Source organism: Macaca thibetana, chromosome 7, assembly GCF_024542745.1.
Source record: "Macaca thibetana thibetana isolate TM-01 chromosome 7, ASM2454274v1, whole genome shotgun sequence".
NCBI lineage: Eukaryota > Metazoa > Chordata > Mammalia > Primates > Cercopithecidae > Macaca > Macaca thibetana.
In genome coordinates, this window is record NC_065584.1 from 31,617,243 (window position 1) to 31,637,006 (window position 19,764).

A 19,764-nucleotide genomic window follows, 5' to 3' on the forward strand; every position below is an offset into this window, starting at 1 on the left:
AACTCTCAATCTGGAATTCTATATCAATATAAAATATCCTTCAAAATGAGGATGAAATGAAAACATTTTCAGATTTCAGATAAACTAGATAGAGAAGTTGTTCTTGGCGAATCTGTCCTACCAGAAATGCTAAAGGAAGTTCTTCAGGCTAAAGAGAAATGACACCCCCAGATGGAAACTTGGATCCATTGGAAGAAATGAAGAACAACAAAAAAGGCAGAATTTCTCTCAGACAACTGTTTAAAGTAAAATGACAAGCTGGGCTGGGGGTGGTGGCTCACACCTGTAATCCCAGCACTTTGGGAGGCTGAGGCAGGTGGATCACTTGAGGTCAGGAGTTTGAGACCAGCCTGGCCAACATGGTGAAATCCTGTCTCTACTAAAAATGCAAAAATTAGCCGGGTGTGGTGGCGGGCGCCTCTAATTCCTGCTACTTGGGAAGCTGAGGCAGGAGAATCGCTTGAACTGGGAGGCAGAGGTTGCAGTGAGCCAAGATCACACCACGGTACTCCAGCCTGGGCAACAGAGTGAGACTCTGTCTCATAAACAAAACAAAATAAAACAAAACAAAAACCTGACAAACTGTATTACAGAGTTCTTAATATAAATAGTTTAAAAATATAAGGTATTAATACCACAAAGCACTGGGGGGACAAGTGGACTTACATGGCTGCAAGGGTCTCATATTTTATATGAAGTGGTATAATTTTTTTTTTTTTTTAAACGGAGTCTCGCTCTATATCTCAGGCTGGAGTGCAGTGGCACGATCTTGGCTCACTGCAACCTCTGCCTCCTGGGTCCCTGTTCAAGCAATTCTCCTGCCTCAGCCTCCCGTGTAGCTGGGATTACAGGCACGTGTCACCATGTCCAGCTAATTTTTGTATTTTTAGTAGAGACAGGGTTTCACTATGTTGGCCAGGCTGGTCCTGAACTCCTGACCTCATGATCCTCCTGCCTCGGCCTCCCAAAGTGCTGGGATTACAGGAGTGAGCCACCACACCCCACCGTGGTATAATATTAACTCTATGTAACTAGTGATAAGGATGCATATTTTAAATCCTAGAGCAACCACTTAAAAAAAAAAAGTATTAAAAACTATACCTAAAAGCCAATGGAGGAATTAAAATGGAACATAAAAGCAATGGACTAAACACAGTGACATAACTCTCCATTATACTGGGTAAAGGCATGTGACCAGAAATGTTTCAGCCTATCACTAATGACATTTAACATTAGTCAGTACCCTTTTCCTGTAAAGTATCATTATTTAAAAGAATATTTTACTATCATTTTGCTCCTTCTTAGTAATTATTGACGTGTCACATAAGAAGAGGAAATCTAGCCTAGCTAATGATTTCGGTGAAGCTTTCTGATAACAACCTTATGGTTTCTAAGCAGATTACATATTCTATATTCACAGCACACTCTCTCTATCTCCTTGCCTCTCCTAAATCCTGGCTTCCCCCATGGACTTCATTGCTCTCGCGGCTCTTTCAAGTAGAGTCTGCTCATTCTTTAAAACCCCACAAACCCAAGTCCCAAGACAATACTCTTGTTTCACTCCCCAAAGTTCCTCTAGACCATTACTCTTCCAAATTATTATGAAACACTTCTTTCAAAACTCATACCATTCAGCTATACCACCTCTCTCTTCTTCATTCCTGTCACTAACAATGCCCTGAGCACGCACTGACCAAAAATTTGGGCATTTGGCTCCCTCTCCACAACTATTCTCATTATTCTAAGCAAAGTCAGTGTTCACATGAACAGTTCTAATGTTTAGCCTTGTGGTTCCCAGACCCTTTAAATGCCAATGGCCTTGCTACTTCTTGAAACTCCAGTCATAACTGGAACTGCTCCATTTCTGAAATATCCAGTCCCCTCCTTCCCTCCTTATCTAACAACTTCCTTCTTGGTGTCATTTCTTTCCCTATCAACCGAGTTCATTCCCAAGGTCTATGACATCATGCCACCCCCCCTTATCTTTTTACTGCACTTCCCCTTGCTATGGCTGGAATGTCCCCCCCAAAACTTGGGTTGAAATTTAATTGCCATTGTAACAGTATTCAGATGTGGGATTTTTTTTTTTTTTTTTTTTTTTTTGAGACAGAGTTTCGCCCTTGTTGCCAAAGTGCGCGATCTTGGCTCACTTCAACCTCCACCTCCTGGGTTCAAGTGATTCTCCTGTCTCAGCCTCCTGAGTAACTGGGATTACAGGCCTGCACCACCACACCTGGCTAATTTTGTATTTTTAGTAGAGATGGGGTTTCACCATGTTGGTCAGGCTGGTCTTGAACTCCTGACCTCAGGTGATCCACCTGCCTCAGCCTCCCAAAGTGTTGGGATAAAAGGCGTGAGCCACCACGTCCAGCCAAGATGTGGGATTTTTAAGAGGTAGTTAAGCCATGAAAGCTCTGCCCTCATGAATGGATTAATGCCATTATCACTAGAGTGGGTCCCTTATAGAAGGACAAGTTCAGTCTCCTTTTGCCTTTCCCTCTCATATGCCCTCTTGCCATTCCACCTTCTGCCATGGGATTACTCAGCAAAAAGGCCCTCACCAGATGCCAGCACATTGATCTGGGACTTCCTGGCTTCCAGAAGTGCGAGAAAATAAATGTCTGTCGTTCATAAATTACCCACTCTGTGGCATTCTGTTAGAGCAACATAAAACAGAATAAGACATCCTCTAAAGCCTGCATCAAGCCAACTACTTGCTTCCACTGTGTCAAGATCCAGCCTGCTCAGGGGTGTTGGAGAAACTTGCACAACCATGCGAATTAAGGCTAAACAAATTCATGATCTGCCTTCCCTCAGCAGGGTCCTACCTGGTCTCCCTGCTTCCAGTCTCACCTACCTCAAATCTGTATTGCATGCCCGCAGGGGCCCCTGGGAGTTACAGAGAGTTCTAGATAGCGAGGGGAAGCTAGGTTCCAATCAGGAAGCATTTCTATGTAAGTATTTCTGGTAAATTGCCTAACAAGGTCTCTGAAGAAAGGCCATCTGAATATTGAAGACTCAAGTAACTCAGCTGTGACTTCTGTTCCAATTGTAAGTATTTGCTTTTATACCTGATTTTGAATCTATCATTTTGAATTGTTTGTCTTAAAGAAGGCCTCCAAATTGCGTAAGCTTCAGGACTCACAAAACCTGGATCCATTCCCATCCAATTGTTGCCAAAGTGTTCTTTCTAAAATGCAAATCCAATCATACCGCTTCTCTACTGAAAATGTGTTTGTACTTGGAGATCATGAAGGGTCTGTGTGTCAAAAAGGTATCAGGGGTTCATGCTATAGGTTCTTCATAGAGACCCTAGAATGTATGCTGATGGCCCCCACATCTGTTATCACTAGTTTCCAACTTTCTCTCTTAAGCTCCATACCAAATTTTCAACTTGGCAGACCTCTTTGAAAATCCTGAAGGCAACTCAAATTCAGCATGTCCCAAATTGAAGTAATTATCCTTTCTTGTTCACCAACTGCTAACACTCTTAAATTCTCAGTCTCAAAAATGTCATTATCCATTCAGTCTTTTCAGCTACATGTGGGCTCAACTCCAGACTCTCCTTCTCTCCCACTTCCAACAGCCAATCTGTTACCATGTCCTATCTGCCCGCCCTCAGACAGGTCTCTTGTCACTGACCTCTCCTCTTTAGGCCCCTCCACCAGGTTTTTGTTATTGTTTCCCAAAGTAAGGCACATATGCCACTGGTGAGATGCCTGGAAAAGGTAAATAGATGAACCTTTTTAAAAATAGCCAATTATGTATGTTATGTACACTAAGAAAAAATATAAATACCACAAATGATCATTTCATTGAAAACTTTTTAAAAAATAAATGCATTTAAGTATAAAAGGAAAGTTGATTTAAAGAGAAAAGTTAATAATGTGAGTGGTATGTATTGTAACTGTAAAAATGTAAAACGGTTAAAATGATGGGGAAATGCCAGAAGTTTGGGAATGCTGCCTTGGTTGATGCCTTCATCATCTCTCAGAAGGACTGCTCCAACCGCCTCCCAGCGATCTCCCTGCCAACTAGCTCTCCCACTCTATCCTCCAGTGTAGCTGCCAGATTCATCTTCCTAGAAAACAAAGTTGGTCACGTCATTCTTTGCTTTAAAATCTTTGTGGGCTCCCTACAACATAGAAAACAAACTCTTATTTCTCCACTTGGAATGCCAGGCCTATGTTCCCAACATATTAAATGGCTTTACCGTGCCCTAAAAGCCCCCGGCCCCTGTGCAATGGCACGCCTTAGAACAGGCTTTGCAGGCCGCCAGAAATGGCTTTTTGCCCTCCTTGCTCATTAGCAAATTCCTACTCGTTCATGTCAACCCACTTCAAGAGCTGCCTCTTTTAGAAAGCCTTCCCTAACTTCCAGGCAGGGTGAGGTGCTCCTTCTGGGTTCTTGATCTCAGATACTACCTCAGAATTATAATTGTTGGTCAGGTATGTGGTTCCCCAACTAGAATACGAAGTTTTCTTGTTAAAATATTTTTGTATTGGAAAGTGTATATTAAATGTAGGATAAATAAGTGAATGAATAAAATTCTACTTATAAATATGTAAATAAAAATATATATAAATGTGCCAGGTGTGATGGCTCATGCCTGTAATCGCAACACTTCGGGAGCCCGAGGTAGGAGGATCACTTAAGGCCAGGAGTTTGAGACCAGCCTGGGCAACACAGTGAGATCGTGTCGCTACAAAAAAGTTAATATATACACACATATATATAAATGAATGGGCAAAGCAAAATGGAGTGTGGGGGTCGGAGTTCTTCGTTACCACTGGTTAAGAGGACAAACAAAAAGAGATGCAGGAAAAAGAGAAACAGTGGAGAAAAAACAGAGGAAGCTCAATAAAAGAGAGGAAAAAAATAAAGAGAAAGAGATGTCGGAACCAGGCATGGTGGCTCACACCTATAATCCCAGAGCTTTGGGAGGCCAAGGTGGAAGGACTGCTTGAAGCCAGGAGTTCAGGATCATCCTGAGCAACATAGCATGACCTTGTCTCTACAAAAAATAAAAATAAATTAGCTTGGTGTGGTGGTGCATGCCTATAGTTCCAGCTACTCGGCAGAGTGAAGGGGAGGATTGTTTGAGCCCCTGAGTACATGTCATAGCCTATTCACTGAATTCTTTCAACAAGGATTTACTGAGACCCCACTCAGTGTGTATTGTGCCAGGCGCATGTGGCCTTCTCTCTGCTCCCTGAAATTGCAGGGACCCCTATTGCTAAACCCAATAGAACCTGCTCAGGCCTTCCCTTCCTGGACCCTCTCAGCAGCATCAAACACTGCTGACCCCTCAGTCCTTCATGACACTCTCACTTACCTTGGCTTCTGGACACTACAGGTGCTTGGTTTCTCCTCTCCTCTCTGGTCACCACTCCTCGATTTTTTTTTTTTTTTTTTTTTTTTTTTTTTTGAGATGGAGTCTCGCTCTTCGCCCAGGCTGGAGTGCAGTGGTGCGATCTCGGCTCACTGCAAGCTCTGCCTCTTGGGTTCATTCCATTCTCCTGCCTCAGCCTCCCGAGTAGCTGGGACTACAGGCGCCCGCCACCACGCCCGGCTAATTTTTTGTATTTTTAGTAGAGATGGGGTTTCACTGTGTTAACCAGGATGGTCTCGATCTCCTGACCCCGTGATCCACCCGTCTTGGCCTCCCAAAGTGCTGGGATTACAGGCATGAGCCATCACGCCCGGCCCCTCAATTTCTTTTGGTAAGCTGTTTTTTGGCTGTGTGTTTCCTAAACATGAGTGGTTGTCAGCTTCTGTCTGTTCCTCCACTTCCATCAGAAGCCCTCTCCTCTTACTCTAAAACCCTCTCTTAGAGTGTTGGGCTTCCATTTACCACCTCAATGCTAAGGACTTCCAAATCTCCAGCTCCAGCCCACAGCCTAGTATACACAAGTCCCACACATTAAAGCCTCTCGGGCATTTCCTGCAGGTTGAATACATCATCCCCCACTCCTCACACCTGAGGATTCATTTAACCAGCACTTATTAAGGACCTACACAGTGCCAGTCTCCAGGGAGGAGAACAGCCACTTCTGCAGCTTGCAATTGGTCAGGGAGATGAAACTAAATAAGGACACAAACATATGATTACAAACTGTGATTGAAGTGATAAGGAAAATGTGAAAAAAGAAACGAGAGCATATAATAAAGGCACTTCACTTAAAGAGTAATATTTTTTGAAGGAGTGATACTCAAGTCAAAGGATAAGGAGAGTAGTCAGCCCAACAAACACTAGGGGTAGATATTCTAGGGAATGATTCTTTCTATTCTAGTCTATGAAACTCTACTATTTCAGGGAAGTATTCTAGGGAACTAGACATTATAAGAAGTAGGGAACTAAAGAGGCATGGTAAGGAGCCCAGCACAACTACAACAGCTGACAGGTGTGAAATGAGGCTGGCCATGCAGAGAAGACCCAGATCACACAGGGCTAAGTTAAGAATTTGGGTTTGTTTGTTTGTTTGTTTTTTATCTTAAGTGCAATGGGTATCCATTAAAGGGTTTGACTGTGAAATGACTGATACACATTTTTACAAGACCACTCTAGCTAAATTGCAGGACAGTGGCAATATAAGAGGAGGCACTAGTCATGAGGCAACTATTGAAGCCCAGGGGGGATGATAGTGGCTCAAATCATTTATCTAATTCCCTCCTAACCCCCGCCCCCAAACAAACACTTTTATTTTCTAACAGAATTCTGTTCACAGCCATAGATCCTGACAAGTCTCTGCTCTGGGCACTTTGCCTAAATAGAAGTCAGTTCTCATTACAACAAAGGTATCATTCCCATGAAAAGTTTCACATACCAAAAAAAGATTTCTGAACACAGCCAGTGGTCTATTTACTCCAAAAAGGAGTCAAACCAAATTCCAACGTTACCATAGAATCTGAAATCCTCGAGCACACCTCGGAGATTTTTCTTGACCAGCAAACACAAAAACATAGAGAAAGGTATAGTGGCTGCACTGAAGATGCAGCAATAAAAGACAAGGCTAAAAATACTGAAAGCTTGTTTAGCTCTCATAACATTACCAATTATTTCAGTGTCATACTAGAAATGTTGACCTCATATGGGTCATTTGTGAAAAGGCAAAGGGGCTGGTTTACAAACACTTAGTCCATTTATCAAGGAAGGCAAAAGGGGATGGTTTCAAATACAAAGTCACTTATGACCACCCCTCTATCACCTGTATGGTCAACTGCTCCACCAACAAATCCACCACGCCATGCTCTCTCTCGTCTCCAGAACTCGGCTCGTGCTCTTCCCTCTACCTGGAATATTCTTCCCCCCCTTCTCTTGGCTAATTTCTACTCATCCTTCAAGTCTCAGCTCAAACATGGTTTCTTCCTGGATCACCTTTTCGGATATCCCTGAGAATAAAATGGGCTCAACGTGTGTACTCTCATATCTTCTGTAATCACCTCCACCTGACACTTCTCTGCAAGCCCCTAGGTCAAAGTTCTAGAAGACAGGGAGCATGTCTGGTTAATCATTGTATTCCAAGTTCAAAGCACAATACCTGGCACACAGAAAGCTCCAATCAAGTTACATAAATGAATGAATATTTCCTTTTTTCCAAGGTAACTGAGGTCACCAAGGTCACTCCTGCCCTCTTCATTTTCTACTCATCTGCCCCCAGAACAACAAAATGATAGAAGTCGGCAATTAAGGATCATTCTTTGAAAAGACTGTCAACCTCCAGACAGACAGTTGGATTTTGTTGATGGAAAGGTGTTAGCAAACAACTGGCCAACAGCACAGGCAGAAATGCTACTACAAGGGACAAATAAAATGGGTCTCTAGTGGCACAAAGAATTCTTACCAAAAGGATTCCTCACCCAAATGTTTCTTTGCCATAAGGGCCAGTTGTTAGTCTATGAAATATGAATATCTCTGTATCTTGGACAGAACTGATATTTAGGATAAATTGATAATACATTCTAATTCTCATGTGATACAGATAAGGACAATAAAAGTTAGCAGGTGTTGGGCACTGCTTTAAGAGCTTTATATATTTTATTTAACCCTCCAGCAACCCAATGAGATAGATACTACTATCATCTCCATTCAACAGATGAGGAAATTGGCTTAGAGTGGTTAAGTAACACACCTGGGATATACACCTAGTAATTGGCAGAGCTGGGATTAAAGACAAAACGATCATCTTTTCTACTTCTCAGATTACATAGAAAACGACAACAAGAGAGGACTTACGGTGCACTGGGCTAAGCTCTTGACACATATTTCTCACCTAACCCTCCCCATAGGTGAGGAGGAAAATCTTAAAGTGCTCTTTGACCACCAACTTGCACTCTGGGTCTCACAGAAGCCAGCAAGAAGGCATGTTTTCCTGGGGCACTTGAAGAGCCTTTGACAAAGCCAGAGCCAGTGCTGGCGGAGAACCTCAAGATGCTGATTTCCAATTGCAGGCTCTACCCTGAGATGACATTCCCTCCCACACAGCGGCCGGCCCCAGGGATGGGCCAGCGATGCACATCTGCACACCCCAAGGGAGAGTTCAAAACCAAAGCACGCCAAGCATGACATAAATATGAAGTGTGGAAAACACATTCCTTATGAACAACTCCATATCAAATTCCCTGCATCCCTCTTCGGCAACGTTATCAGAAGCATCATTCAGTCCAGCCGATTTGAAAGCGGCTACGAAAAATGCTGGAAAATGTGACCAATCAGGAGAGTTATTTTTGTGAGAAAGAAGAAAAATGTCACCAAAAAGGGTCAGCAGATAACCCTATTGGGCTGAAAATAACTGCCTGGCTGGCAGACCAGTAAGGGGACAGGCGGAGGGCGAGAGACGTAATGCAAAGTGCCAAGGGAGCTCCAGCCGAGTGAGGCTGCTGGGGGATGAGGAAATTGGCCTAATTTGGGAACATGAGCCCAGCAGCATTTCTCAGATTCCTAAGAGGGAATCTGGCTAACTTTCAGTTCTGCGTCCTCGGAGGAACACCAAGGGGATGGGGGGAGAGAAAGGGAACAGCTGTGACTCCAACACTTCTCTAGACCACTGAACGAATAAGGGCGATCAAGTGAGAACTTACTCCCATTCCAAAAGACCCCAAGGGAATGACCCTGAGTCTCTCTGCCCTCTCCAAAACCCTCTTCTGTACTTAGAGGTCTTTCTTCTTCCCATCTAGCAGGTAGGAGAGGTTAGGCACTTGAGTCAGAAAGACTCAACTAGAGTCACCGATTAGCTGAATGCTTCTGACAAGTTACCCAGACTCTCAAAATCTCCATGTCCTCACATGTACAATATGATGATAAGAGTACCTACTTCAAGAGCTACCATAAGGCTCAACTAGGACACTGCATGTAATGAACAGATAGCTAGCAACTGTTCCAGTGTAAGCTATGACGATGATTATTAAAAGGACAATCTGCAAAATAAAAGCTAAGCAAAAAAGAGATCTAGATCCCAGCAAGAAATGCTCATCCAAAAGATGAGCTAGCCCTGGAGAGGTTTTGCCAAAGATTACTTTTGCCCAAACTCGGTAGAATGTAACTTTTTGGCAGAAAGCGTCTGGGTCTGTCCTTGAAAGAGTTCTGTGAGGGCACAATCGTTTGTATCAATAGAAGGCCAAGGCTCAGGCAGAGAAATCTGGTTTAACTCTCAGACCTGTCCTCCCCAGAGAAAGTTATACATCACAGACATGTAGACACTCATCATAGAACTATCTTCCAGCAAAATCCTCAATACCTACAATTCCAACCGGAACTGCTAGCTGAACCATGCTTCTAGTGATCCCAGCCTGATTTGCAACAGGTGCACCCCACCTCCACCCAAAAAATGTACAGTCATAAGCTTTCTTAGTACTTACCATTTCTTCTTGGGTTTCTGTGTGCCAGATACCGTGCTAAGTACTTTACATGTGTTACCTAATTTGATCTTCACAACAACCCTAAAAAAGTAGACACAACTCCAATCTACTCCAAACTAGTAAAATTACACAAAGAGTTCATCTTTCCGGTAAATTTTAAAATTAGACAGTTAAGTGATTTGAAATGTATCAAATGACCAAGCAAATAAAAAGACTTTTCCTCTTCTCTCAGAGCAGGAAGAAGAGTTTAATTACCTGGACAGAACCACAGGCATCCTACTGGCACCGAGTCCTAAGTGGTTATGGAGACAACCAGAAGGAAAAGATCAAGAAGAGAGTTCACACAGTCCACTCAATCAGATATCCTGGAACTTAGGGCATACAATTTTTTCACTCAACTCCAAATTAAAAACTGGAGACGAATGTAGATTTTTTTAAGCCAAAATAATTCTTTCTTTTCATACCCAGGACTACAAAAAAAAGAGGCCTTTCTATAATTTCTATTTGTTTTAAATTGACATGTCATTTCTGAACTGCCTACTCAAGAGCCATTCTCCTCACCTCCCTCACCAAGAAACCCCGATGCTATGTATGGTAATGTGCCCACGAAAAACTCCTCTGAAACTGAGAGTGCGGCTGTAAGATCCAGTTCTGACCAATGAAATGCAACTAGAGGTCTCCTTAGTGAGGTTTCTGGCTACTGTTTTCCTGATAAGAAGGGGTACACCCTTCTTACTGGCATGCACCTTGAACTCTTCAACGATTCCCTCTCTTCCCACCTAGAATGCATATCTGATTCCAGGAGAATGACCAGCCATCTTGCAACCATGAGAACAAAAGTCACAAGCTCCAGATAGCACAGCAGGAAGCTGGAAGGAGCTAGAGTAATGCAGGACATGCTCCAGTGACTGCACCCACTCTGCTCTGCCCTCCACTGGACTCTTTGCTACGTGAAAGAAACATTGCTCCTGTTTGATTCAAGTACTGGAGTTGTTTCTGTTGTAGGCAGCCAAATTCAACACTGATTGATAGAGGAGGCCATTGAAAAATCAATCCATCCTAAAAGACAGGAGTTTTAACTTCAAATGGAAATGGGAGCCAGGTAGATCTAATGTGAGTAAATCTGACTAGGTGTATCAACATACTAAGCAGTGAACTGGAGAGGGATGGATGCATGTCAGCTCTCAGCAGCTGCAGCTCCAGCCAATTGCCACCATGTGGGAATGTCAACCCGGCATTCTCACTGTGCCAAGGCTTCTGATTTTAAAGAGAAGCCCCAAATCTGAATTTCCATATTACATTTCCTAATTGATAAATGCGAACCAAATATTAAAATTCTTAACCCTGTATGGATCAAATAAAACATGACTACAGACCAAATTCAGCCTGAAGGCCACCAGCTTTCAACCTCAGTAGAGAAGGTGGAATAAAAAGAATGCCCAAGTTCTAGAGAAATAATAAAGGCTGGCAACATATTAAGCATTTGTGTGTCAGACTGAGTTAAGGGTTTTATCACTTTTTCTTTCCAGCCATCCTATGAAGTATGGAATATTATTATCCCTGTTTCACCAACAGGAAAATGAGGCTTACCAAGATTAACTCAGTATCATAGAAGCTAATGTATGACAGGGCCAGGATTTCGGCCCAGGCTAGTATGACTCCCAGGCCTGTGCTTTTACATAAGAAATGCCTACTGCAACTAGAAAGCAAAAAAACTTTTCTCCAGGCTCGGTGTAGTGGCTCACACCTGTAATCCTCACACATTGGGAGGCCAAGGTGGGAGGATCGATTGAGGCCAGGAGTTTGAGATCAGCCTGGGCAACATAACAACCTTGTCTCTACAAAAAAAATTAGCCAGGCTTGGTGGTGCATGCCTGTGGTCCCAGCTACTCAGGAGACTGTGACTGGAGGATCGCTTGAACCCGGGAGTTCAAGGGTGCAGTGAGCCATGATCATGCCACTGCATTCCAGCCTGGGAGACAGAGCAAGACCCTGCCTCAAAAAAAAAAAAAAAAAAAAAAAAAAAAAACCCTCTGCTCTGGATAACTACTAGCCAAACTATGGATAATTGAGTAGTAGCCTGTGAACAGACTTCCAATCAGTTCTAAGAGACTCTGGCTGACATGTTCTTTCTTCGCTGCCCTTTAATAAAAGCAGCAAAGCGCTGTCCCAATACATCTTTATTCACTAATTTATTGAATGAATGCTTGCACAGTGCTTTTCAGTTTATTAAAAAGCTTCTCAATGCGTATCTCACTTGCCCCCATATCAACCTGGTGGTATTACTATCACTATCTGACTGATAATGAAATGGAGAATTAGAGAGATTAATGGACTTACTCACAATCCAGGCAATTAGCACCCACTCCTCTGGTGCGAAGCCCTGTGTTCTTTCTGCTTCCTTCACCAGAGCTCCCAACTCCACTACCTCACTTTAAAATAACCATGTGTTTGAACTAATTTCCACTTAAGTCTAAAGTAACTCCAGCATGTCTGACAGCTCCCAGGTACCATATTTACGTTTGCATGGATATCTTCATCCTAGAATATAGTCAGCAAGAGGACAAAAATAAATATATCAAGTAATAGAATTGGAATGTAAATGGGCATACACACAAGTCTTGGGATCTAACTTTAGAAAGAAACAGCCAAAAAGTCCCACACAGCACACTGAGCATCTGGCCCCGTGGGAGGCTGCCCACACTGTTTAAACCTCAATTAGCCCAAGGAGAAAGAGATCCTGGAATCCTAACTGGCATCTTGCTTTCAGAGGCAACAGTTGGGTGAAGAGCAGAATGACTTTTCATCATGTTCTCCCAGAAAAATGTTAATGCACAGAGTTTAAAAAAAAGGGTAAACATCTAAATAAGTAGGTATTACTGAATGGCTGAAACCCTGAAAGGGTTCATCACACTCTGTGACTACAGAGTTATATTCTCACACCAATGATTCTCACCTGGGAGCCAAGGGGAAGTGAATGGTAGGCAAGCAGGGCCCACTGACCCCAGCCCAGGAGCTGATTTGGTATGGGGGTCATATAAGGCTTCAAGGCCTAATCAGGTCATCACAGGCTCATTCACCTAACTACCATAGGTGGCTATAACCTCCTTCACAATTAAGTAGACTTAAAAATATATGTGTGTATATATATACACACACACATACACACACACTCTTAATATTTATATATATATATAAAAATATATATATACTCTTGTTGTTAATTGTATATTTATATATACATCACTATTGTTGCCCAGGCTGGAGTGCAATGGCAAGATCTCAACTCACTGCAACCTCCGCCTCCTGGGTTCAAGCAATTTTTCTGCCTCAGCGCCCCATGTAGCTGGGGCTACAGGCACATGCCACCCATACCCAGCTAATTTTTAAATTTTTTGCAAAGACAAGGTCTCACTATGTTGCCCAGGCTGGTCTTGAACTCCTAGGTTCAAACAATCCTCCTGCCTTGGCTTCCTAAAGTGCTGGGGTTACAAGCATCAGCCACTGTGCCTGACCTTAAGTAGACTTTTAATTAGTCTTCCTGGTTGCCAATGATCACGAGAATGTAAATTCCATTATGGCAAGAGATCTTGTCTCTTTTGTTCACTGAAATATGCCAACCCTGCAAAATGGTGCCTGGCACTTACTGTGTGCTTCAATATATAGTTGTTGAGTAAATAAATGAATGATCTGGTGTTGGAATGAATCCTCCTGGACCCATGTGGAACAGTGTAAAATGCCAGAGGCCAAGAACTAGCTTCCATCAGCTCAGTCATTTGCTTCCTCATTTTCTCTTTAAAGGCACAGACCACTGCAGTTCAAGCTCCCTGAGATCCAGGGTTGGGTCTGGTATATCTTCTTTCACCAAATTCCTACTTTATATCACCTCTCCTAACTGTGCCTCCAATGCTCCACTATCCGCACCTCCCAAGCCCCCCGCCCCAGGCCCCATAACACTTCTACTCAGTTTCTAATGTGTAAGTACATCACACACTATGTACCTGACTCCACCTCATCCTGCGCAATAACAATTGCATGCCTGTTCTGCCAGGCACTGTGACAGATAATAGGGTATGAGGATAAGACACAACCTCTGCCTTCCAGATGCTCATATCTTATGAGAGAACCAGACTTGTAAACAATTAGAATACAATGTAATAAGTATCATAACAGAGGTGCCATGCCCACAGTTACACACTGACAATCCTTGGACCAAATCCAGCCCATATGGTGATTTAATATCCAGTACCTATGGTGATTAGGTTTTCTTAATCAGTTGCTAACCTCTAAAAATTTGTTGCTTTCACATAAAATTTTAGACTGCCAGCATCTCTCAAAGAATCACATCTGTCAATATTGGGCCTATATTCTCTACAGCATCAACCAGCTTTGGCTAAGTAGTGGCTGTCCCTTTAGAGGGAGCATGTGGCCTCCAGTTCCCAGTCCTGCTGCCCTAACCTGCTCCCCTAGTGTCTTCCAGGCAATGAGGCCAAGGGGTGAGCTGCTAGTTTTTCTAGGCCAGCACAGATATTATCTTAAAGTAATGATTCTCCATACCCACACTTCTAAAGAGAGAAAATGAAAGATAAATGGACAAGGCCACATGGAGAGCTTAAGAAAGTGGTGGATTCCAGCTGCATCCAAGTCCCTACAAAGGACTCAAACTCATCCTTTTTTATGGCTGCATAGTATTCCATGGTGTATATGTGCCACATTTTCTTAATCCAATCTGTCACTGATGGACATTTGGGTTGATTCCAAGTCTTTGCTATTGTGAATAGTGCTGCAATAAACATACGTGTGCATGTGTCTTTATAGCAGCATAATTTATAATCCTTTGGGTATATACCCAGTAATGGGATGGCTGGGTCATATGGTACATCTAGTTCTAGATCCTTGAGGAATCGCCATACTGTTTTCCATAATGGTTGAACTAGTTTACAATCCCACCAACAGTGTAAAAGTGTTCCTATTTCTCCACATCCTCTCCAGCACCTGTTGTTTCCTGACTTTTTAATGATTGCCATTCTAACTGGTGTGAGATGGTATCTCATTGTGGTTTTGATTTGCATTTCTCTGATGGCCAGTGATGATGAGCATTTTTTCATGTGTCTGTTGGCTGTATGAATGTCTAGCAAACTATCACAAGAACAGAAAACCAAACACCGCATGTTCTCACTCATAGGTGGGAACTGAACAATGAGATCACTCGGACTCAGGAAGGGGAACATCACACACCGGGGCCTATCATGGGGAGGGGGGGGGGGGGGGAGGGATTGCATTGGGAGTTATACCTGATGTAAATGATGAGTTGATGGGTGCAGCACAGCAACATGGCACAAGTATACATATGTAACAAACCTGCACGTTATGCACATGTACCCTACAACTTAAAGTATAATAATAATAAATAAATTTAAAAAAAAAAAAAAAAAAAAAAAGAAAGTGGTGGAGAATGCATTTCCTATGAAAATGAAGAATATTCCTACCTATGTGATATGTAAGTGAAGTGTGTCCATGTCAGGTATCCGGCTCATTTGCTCACGCACCTGCCTGACCCATTAGGCTTCTCAGCATGGGTTCCTTCATCTGTGGCAAACCTACTACGGGCCAGCAAGCTAGAAGCTAGGTTTCCTGCTGTCTGGGAACTCACTGTCCAGTGAGGAAGACAGACATGTAAAAAGACAATTCACATATAATGGGGGAAGGTAAAAAGGGGCTCTGAGTATGCTGCCAAAAGTAGTGCCCTGGCAGTATAAAGTATTGCTCATCAGAATTACCCACCCTCCACAAAGAAACTGGATCATTTCCCATAATTCCAGGCTACTCAGAAAAGTTTCCAGGAAAGTAAGGCCAGTAAATGATCTGCTTCCTGCCGGAAGACTGTAGAAAGTGCAGGTCACCACCGAGAGCAAATGTCTAATTGTGTAATTCATCCTTACGTCACCAGTCTGCCTCACTGGCATTTATTCAGCAGAAATAAAAACCTGGAATCCTACTGGATTTTGAAACTTCCCAGTCCCTTGCTTCAGCTAACATAAAAAGTTCTACATTAAGAATATAAGGAAATGCACAGAAACTAGTCTGGCATCAAGGAAAAAAAGTTCTTCTTTCATTTCCTGCTACAAGACAAACGCCAAGGAAGGGAATTCCCAAATCAAGATAGGAGAAAGGGTTGGCATTCAAGAGAAGAAATATGGAATACCAAATCCTTGGTCATTAAGGAATCACTAACTCTTAAACAGCTTTTCTTCAGATTTTTTTTTTTTAGCACCCACCTCTCCAGTCAGAGTCAAAGAGGAATTCTTGCCATTGAGGTGATTCTCGGCCTGCGCTGACTCCCGTTGAGCTCGGCGACCCACCTTGGCCCTCTGTAAGGAGAGACAGAAGGCACTGCTGACCCAAATGTCATTTCGGCCACTACAGAGATGACAATCCAGCCGGGCGCGGTGGCTCACGCCTGTAATCCCAGCACTTTGGGAGGCCGAAGCGGGCGGATCACAAGGTCAGGAGATCGAGACCAGCCTGGTTAACACGGTGAAACCTCGTGTCTACTAAAAACACAAAAGATTAGCTTGACATTGTGGCATGCGCCTGTAGTCCCAGCTACTCGGGAAGCTGAGGCAGGAGAATCGCTTGAACCTGGGAGGCGGAGGTTGCAGTGAGTCAAAACTGTGCCACTGAACTCCAGCCTGGGTGACAGAGCTAGACTCTATCTCAAAAAAACAAACAAACAAACAAACAAAAGACAATCCTGGGAAGGTAAGCAAGGACTGGATTTATGATGATGTATTGGAGAATGGGATTTGAGTTACCTGGGCATGTTTTTGCCCAGGTAAACCCCTAAACCCCTTAAAACAAGCACCTTAGGTCAGTTCTATTTGATAGGAAAATAGGAAACTTAGGGTTAATTTCTCACTCTGTTGCCCAGGCTGGAGTGCTCACTGCAGCCTCCACCTCCCAGGCTCAAGTGATCCTCCTACCTTGCCCTCCTGAGTAGCTGGGACCACAGGTATACACCACCACATCTGGATACTTTATTTTACTTTATTTTTTGTAGAGATGAGGTCTCCCTGTGTTGCCCAGGCTGGATAAGGTTTTCTTTTAACAGCTATAGAGATGGCAAAAGAAAATTCTATTTTCTACCCAAAGAAATGCAGTTACAAATTCCTCTAGGATGGGCAGAGACCTCATGCCACAGGTCAGAGAAGAAGGTGGTAAAGGCTCCCATGTTCCTACGCAGGATTTCAGGAAGGCTTAATTTCAAATCTGCAGCTTGTCATGAAAATCATTATCAAACAGGCTTTTGGAAAGAATTCCTAAATTCCATGGCAACTGGAAAACAGTTAGCATTTGCTCTGATATATACAGTAACTGGGTTTGCCTTTACAGACATTAAAGGAAATCTAGTACAAGAATTTTGAGACATTATCTTTGGAAACCAGAGCACTTCAATATTCCTGGCCATCAGATGAACCATTTGCAGGTGTTTCCCAAGGCCCTCCAGTGGAGACTCTGTGCCTCCAAGGCTTCCCAGCACATAAACAAAACTATTTAGTCAGACTCTTGGGTGCTGAAATATTTATACTTTTGCTTTACTTTGTTTAAAAAATACAGCATTAATATAAGCACTTTTAGATCTCATTTAGTGTGGCTTCCTTTGATTCTCACAATAATGGACAGGAACTGAGACCGATGTCATTTTACAAAGGAGGAAACTGAGGCCTAGGAAGGTGATGAAGTGACTGACATAAACCTAGGAGCAAAGCCTTCTGATTTCAGATCCTGGGTTTCCTGGGTGCTTTCCACTATATCCTGCTGAAACTTGTTTTAAGATGTTCTAAGGACTGACTGCACCACTAAATTGACAGGGGTTACAGGAGAGCTCGTAAAAACTCTTGGGCAGTGTTGACACTTCAAATTGTAGTGTCATTTAGGTTTCAAGGATGATGGAAACAATCGTTCTGAAAATAAGCAGCTTATAGTCTTCTCAAGGCAGACAATTCCATCCCTTCACCATGGTTGCCCTTTTCCATTTTTCATAGCATTGAGTATCTGAATACAGCATCCTGCATATAGTGGTTGTGCTAAAACAAAAATTCAATGATCTTGTCTCTAAATGCTGATCACAGGTGGTTTCTCTAATAATTTTTAAGTATTTCAAGGTTTTAAACTCTTTGAAGACCCTGTATAGATAGATGCACAGGGTAGAAAAACTTCTTTACTGCCTGATTTTTGTGTATGTTAAATGTAGTCTATTTATTGGCCATCTTCACCCACTGCAACATAATCACATGAGGGCAGGAACTTTCCTTTATTCATTGCTGTATCTCCAACACCTAGGACACTGCCTGATACACAGTAGGGGCTCAATAAATATTTGTTGAATGAATGAATAACTACATTCACATCCCCAGGTACTAAAAAACATTCACGTATCAGCAAGGCCTGGTGACCTTCAAAACACTTAGAGATCTCACAGCAGAAACTAAAGACTTGCCCTGGGGCCCGATCTTTTAGTAAGTGCGATCCTAACCAATTTTAATGATAAAAAGGCCTGATGGGGGTTACAAAGAAGGAAGATAAACACTGAACTTGGGTCTTGAATCAAGCTGCATTATTTACTGACTATAACGCTGGGCAAACCACAGCCTCAGAGGCAGCAGTAGCTAACCTCTTCTGACTTCTTCTGTGATAACATATGCCAAGCACTGAGTTACACGCTTCCCATGTATTGTTCCATTTCCTTTTCACTGCAACACCTCCATTCTAGGCATAAGAAAACCAAGGCTCGGAAAGGTTAAATCGTTTTTTAGGTGTTTTTTGAACCCAGGCAACAGCTCTATGCTCCATGTGGCCTCAGTGCCTGAGCACCTAATCACTCCCTCACGTTACAAATCGGTTACACATCTTGGTTTCCTTAACTACTGAGGTAACTGAGGTAATTCCCACCTCCCCGCGGGGATTACGGGGAAGAAAGGCCGTCCCTGCCTGCCTCCCTTCCATGCATAAAACAGTGAGGCTTTTGCAGGAACTTCTGGAATGAGGTGTCCCAAAGGAAAATCTCTAGGATGGGAGAGAGTGCGACCCCGGCCGGGGGCCCCCCATCACCCTGTGATCGATCTGTTCTGGGGAAGTTCGCACTCGGGGCTCTAAAAAACGGAGAAAGGCTCGGAAATTTCCCACGGCCCTAGAGGCCGGCGGGGACAGGGTGTTTTCCACTTTTTGAGGATTTTAAAGAAAGCAAACCCCAGGCCAGCAGCGGCGGAGCCCACAGTGGCCCGGGGGCGGGGCGGTAAGCTGCCTCCTCCTGGGCCTCGCCAGGCGCGGCTCGAGGCCTGCCGCCCTGAGTCGCCTCAGAGAAGTTGGGGCCGGCGGGGTCACTCCTCCCCACCCGCCAAATCCTGGCCCACAAGGCCCCCGCATTGGTCCTCACGGAGGTAGCCAAGCTGTAGCGCAGCTCCTCGTCCAAGTCCAGCAAATCCTCCATCTCCGCGGCCGCCTGACGTCACTTCCTGGAAACCGACTGATCCAGCCGCGTCCCTGCTAACAGCCCCGCCCCTCCATCCCAATTTTTAAAGGGTCCGCAGCATCGTTCCTGGATTCTGTGTGCCATCCTCCAAACTACCGAATCTTTCTTAAACCTGCCTTGCTTCACATCCGGAAGCAACCTCCGGTTATTAAAACTCACCAAAGCTGCTCCTGCGAGACGGTAAAATAATTTGGTCTTTAGGAACTGTCTGCATTTGTAGCTCTGTTTAAATACATCAATATATTAAGTGCAAAGCACTACTACTGCTAATAATAATTATACTGATGCCTCCCACTTGTATAGCTCTTTGCAATGTACAGAAGGCCGTCACAGTTACTGGCTTAACGTGAGGGGCATAACAACCTTGTGTGGGA

General features: G+C 43.5%; 1 protein-coding gene across 1 annotated transcript in view; it reads right to left on the bottom strand.

The window, feature by feature from the left end:
- IFT43 (intraflagellar transport 43) overlaps positions 1 to 19,764 on the bottom strand; it is a 315,828-nt gene that overhangs the window by 79,626 nt on the left and 216,438 nt on the right. The window contains exons 2-3 of the mRNA XM_050798880.1: positions 19,295 to 19,364; positions 16,137 to 16,229 (exon numbers count right to left, since the gene is read on the bottom strand). Coding sequence (XP_050654837.1) covers positions 16,137 to 16,229; positions 19,295 to 19,348 — 147 coding nt within the window. The 5' untranslated portion in view covers positions 19,349 to 19,364. The remainder of the gene's footprint in view (positions 1 to 16,136; positions 16,230 to 19,294; positions 19,365 to 19,764) is intronic.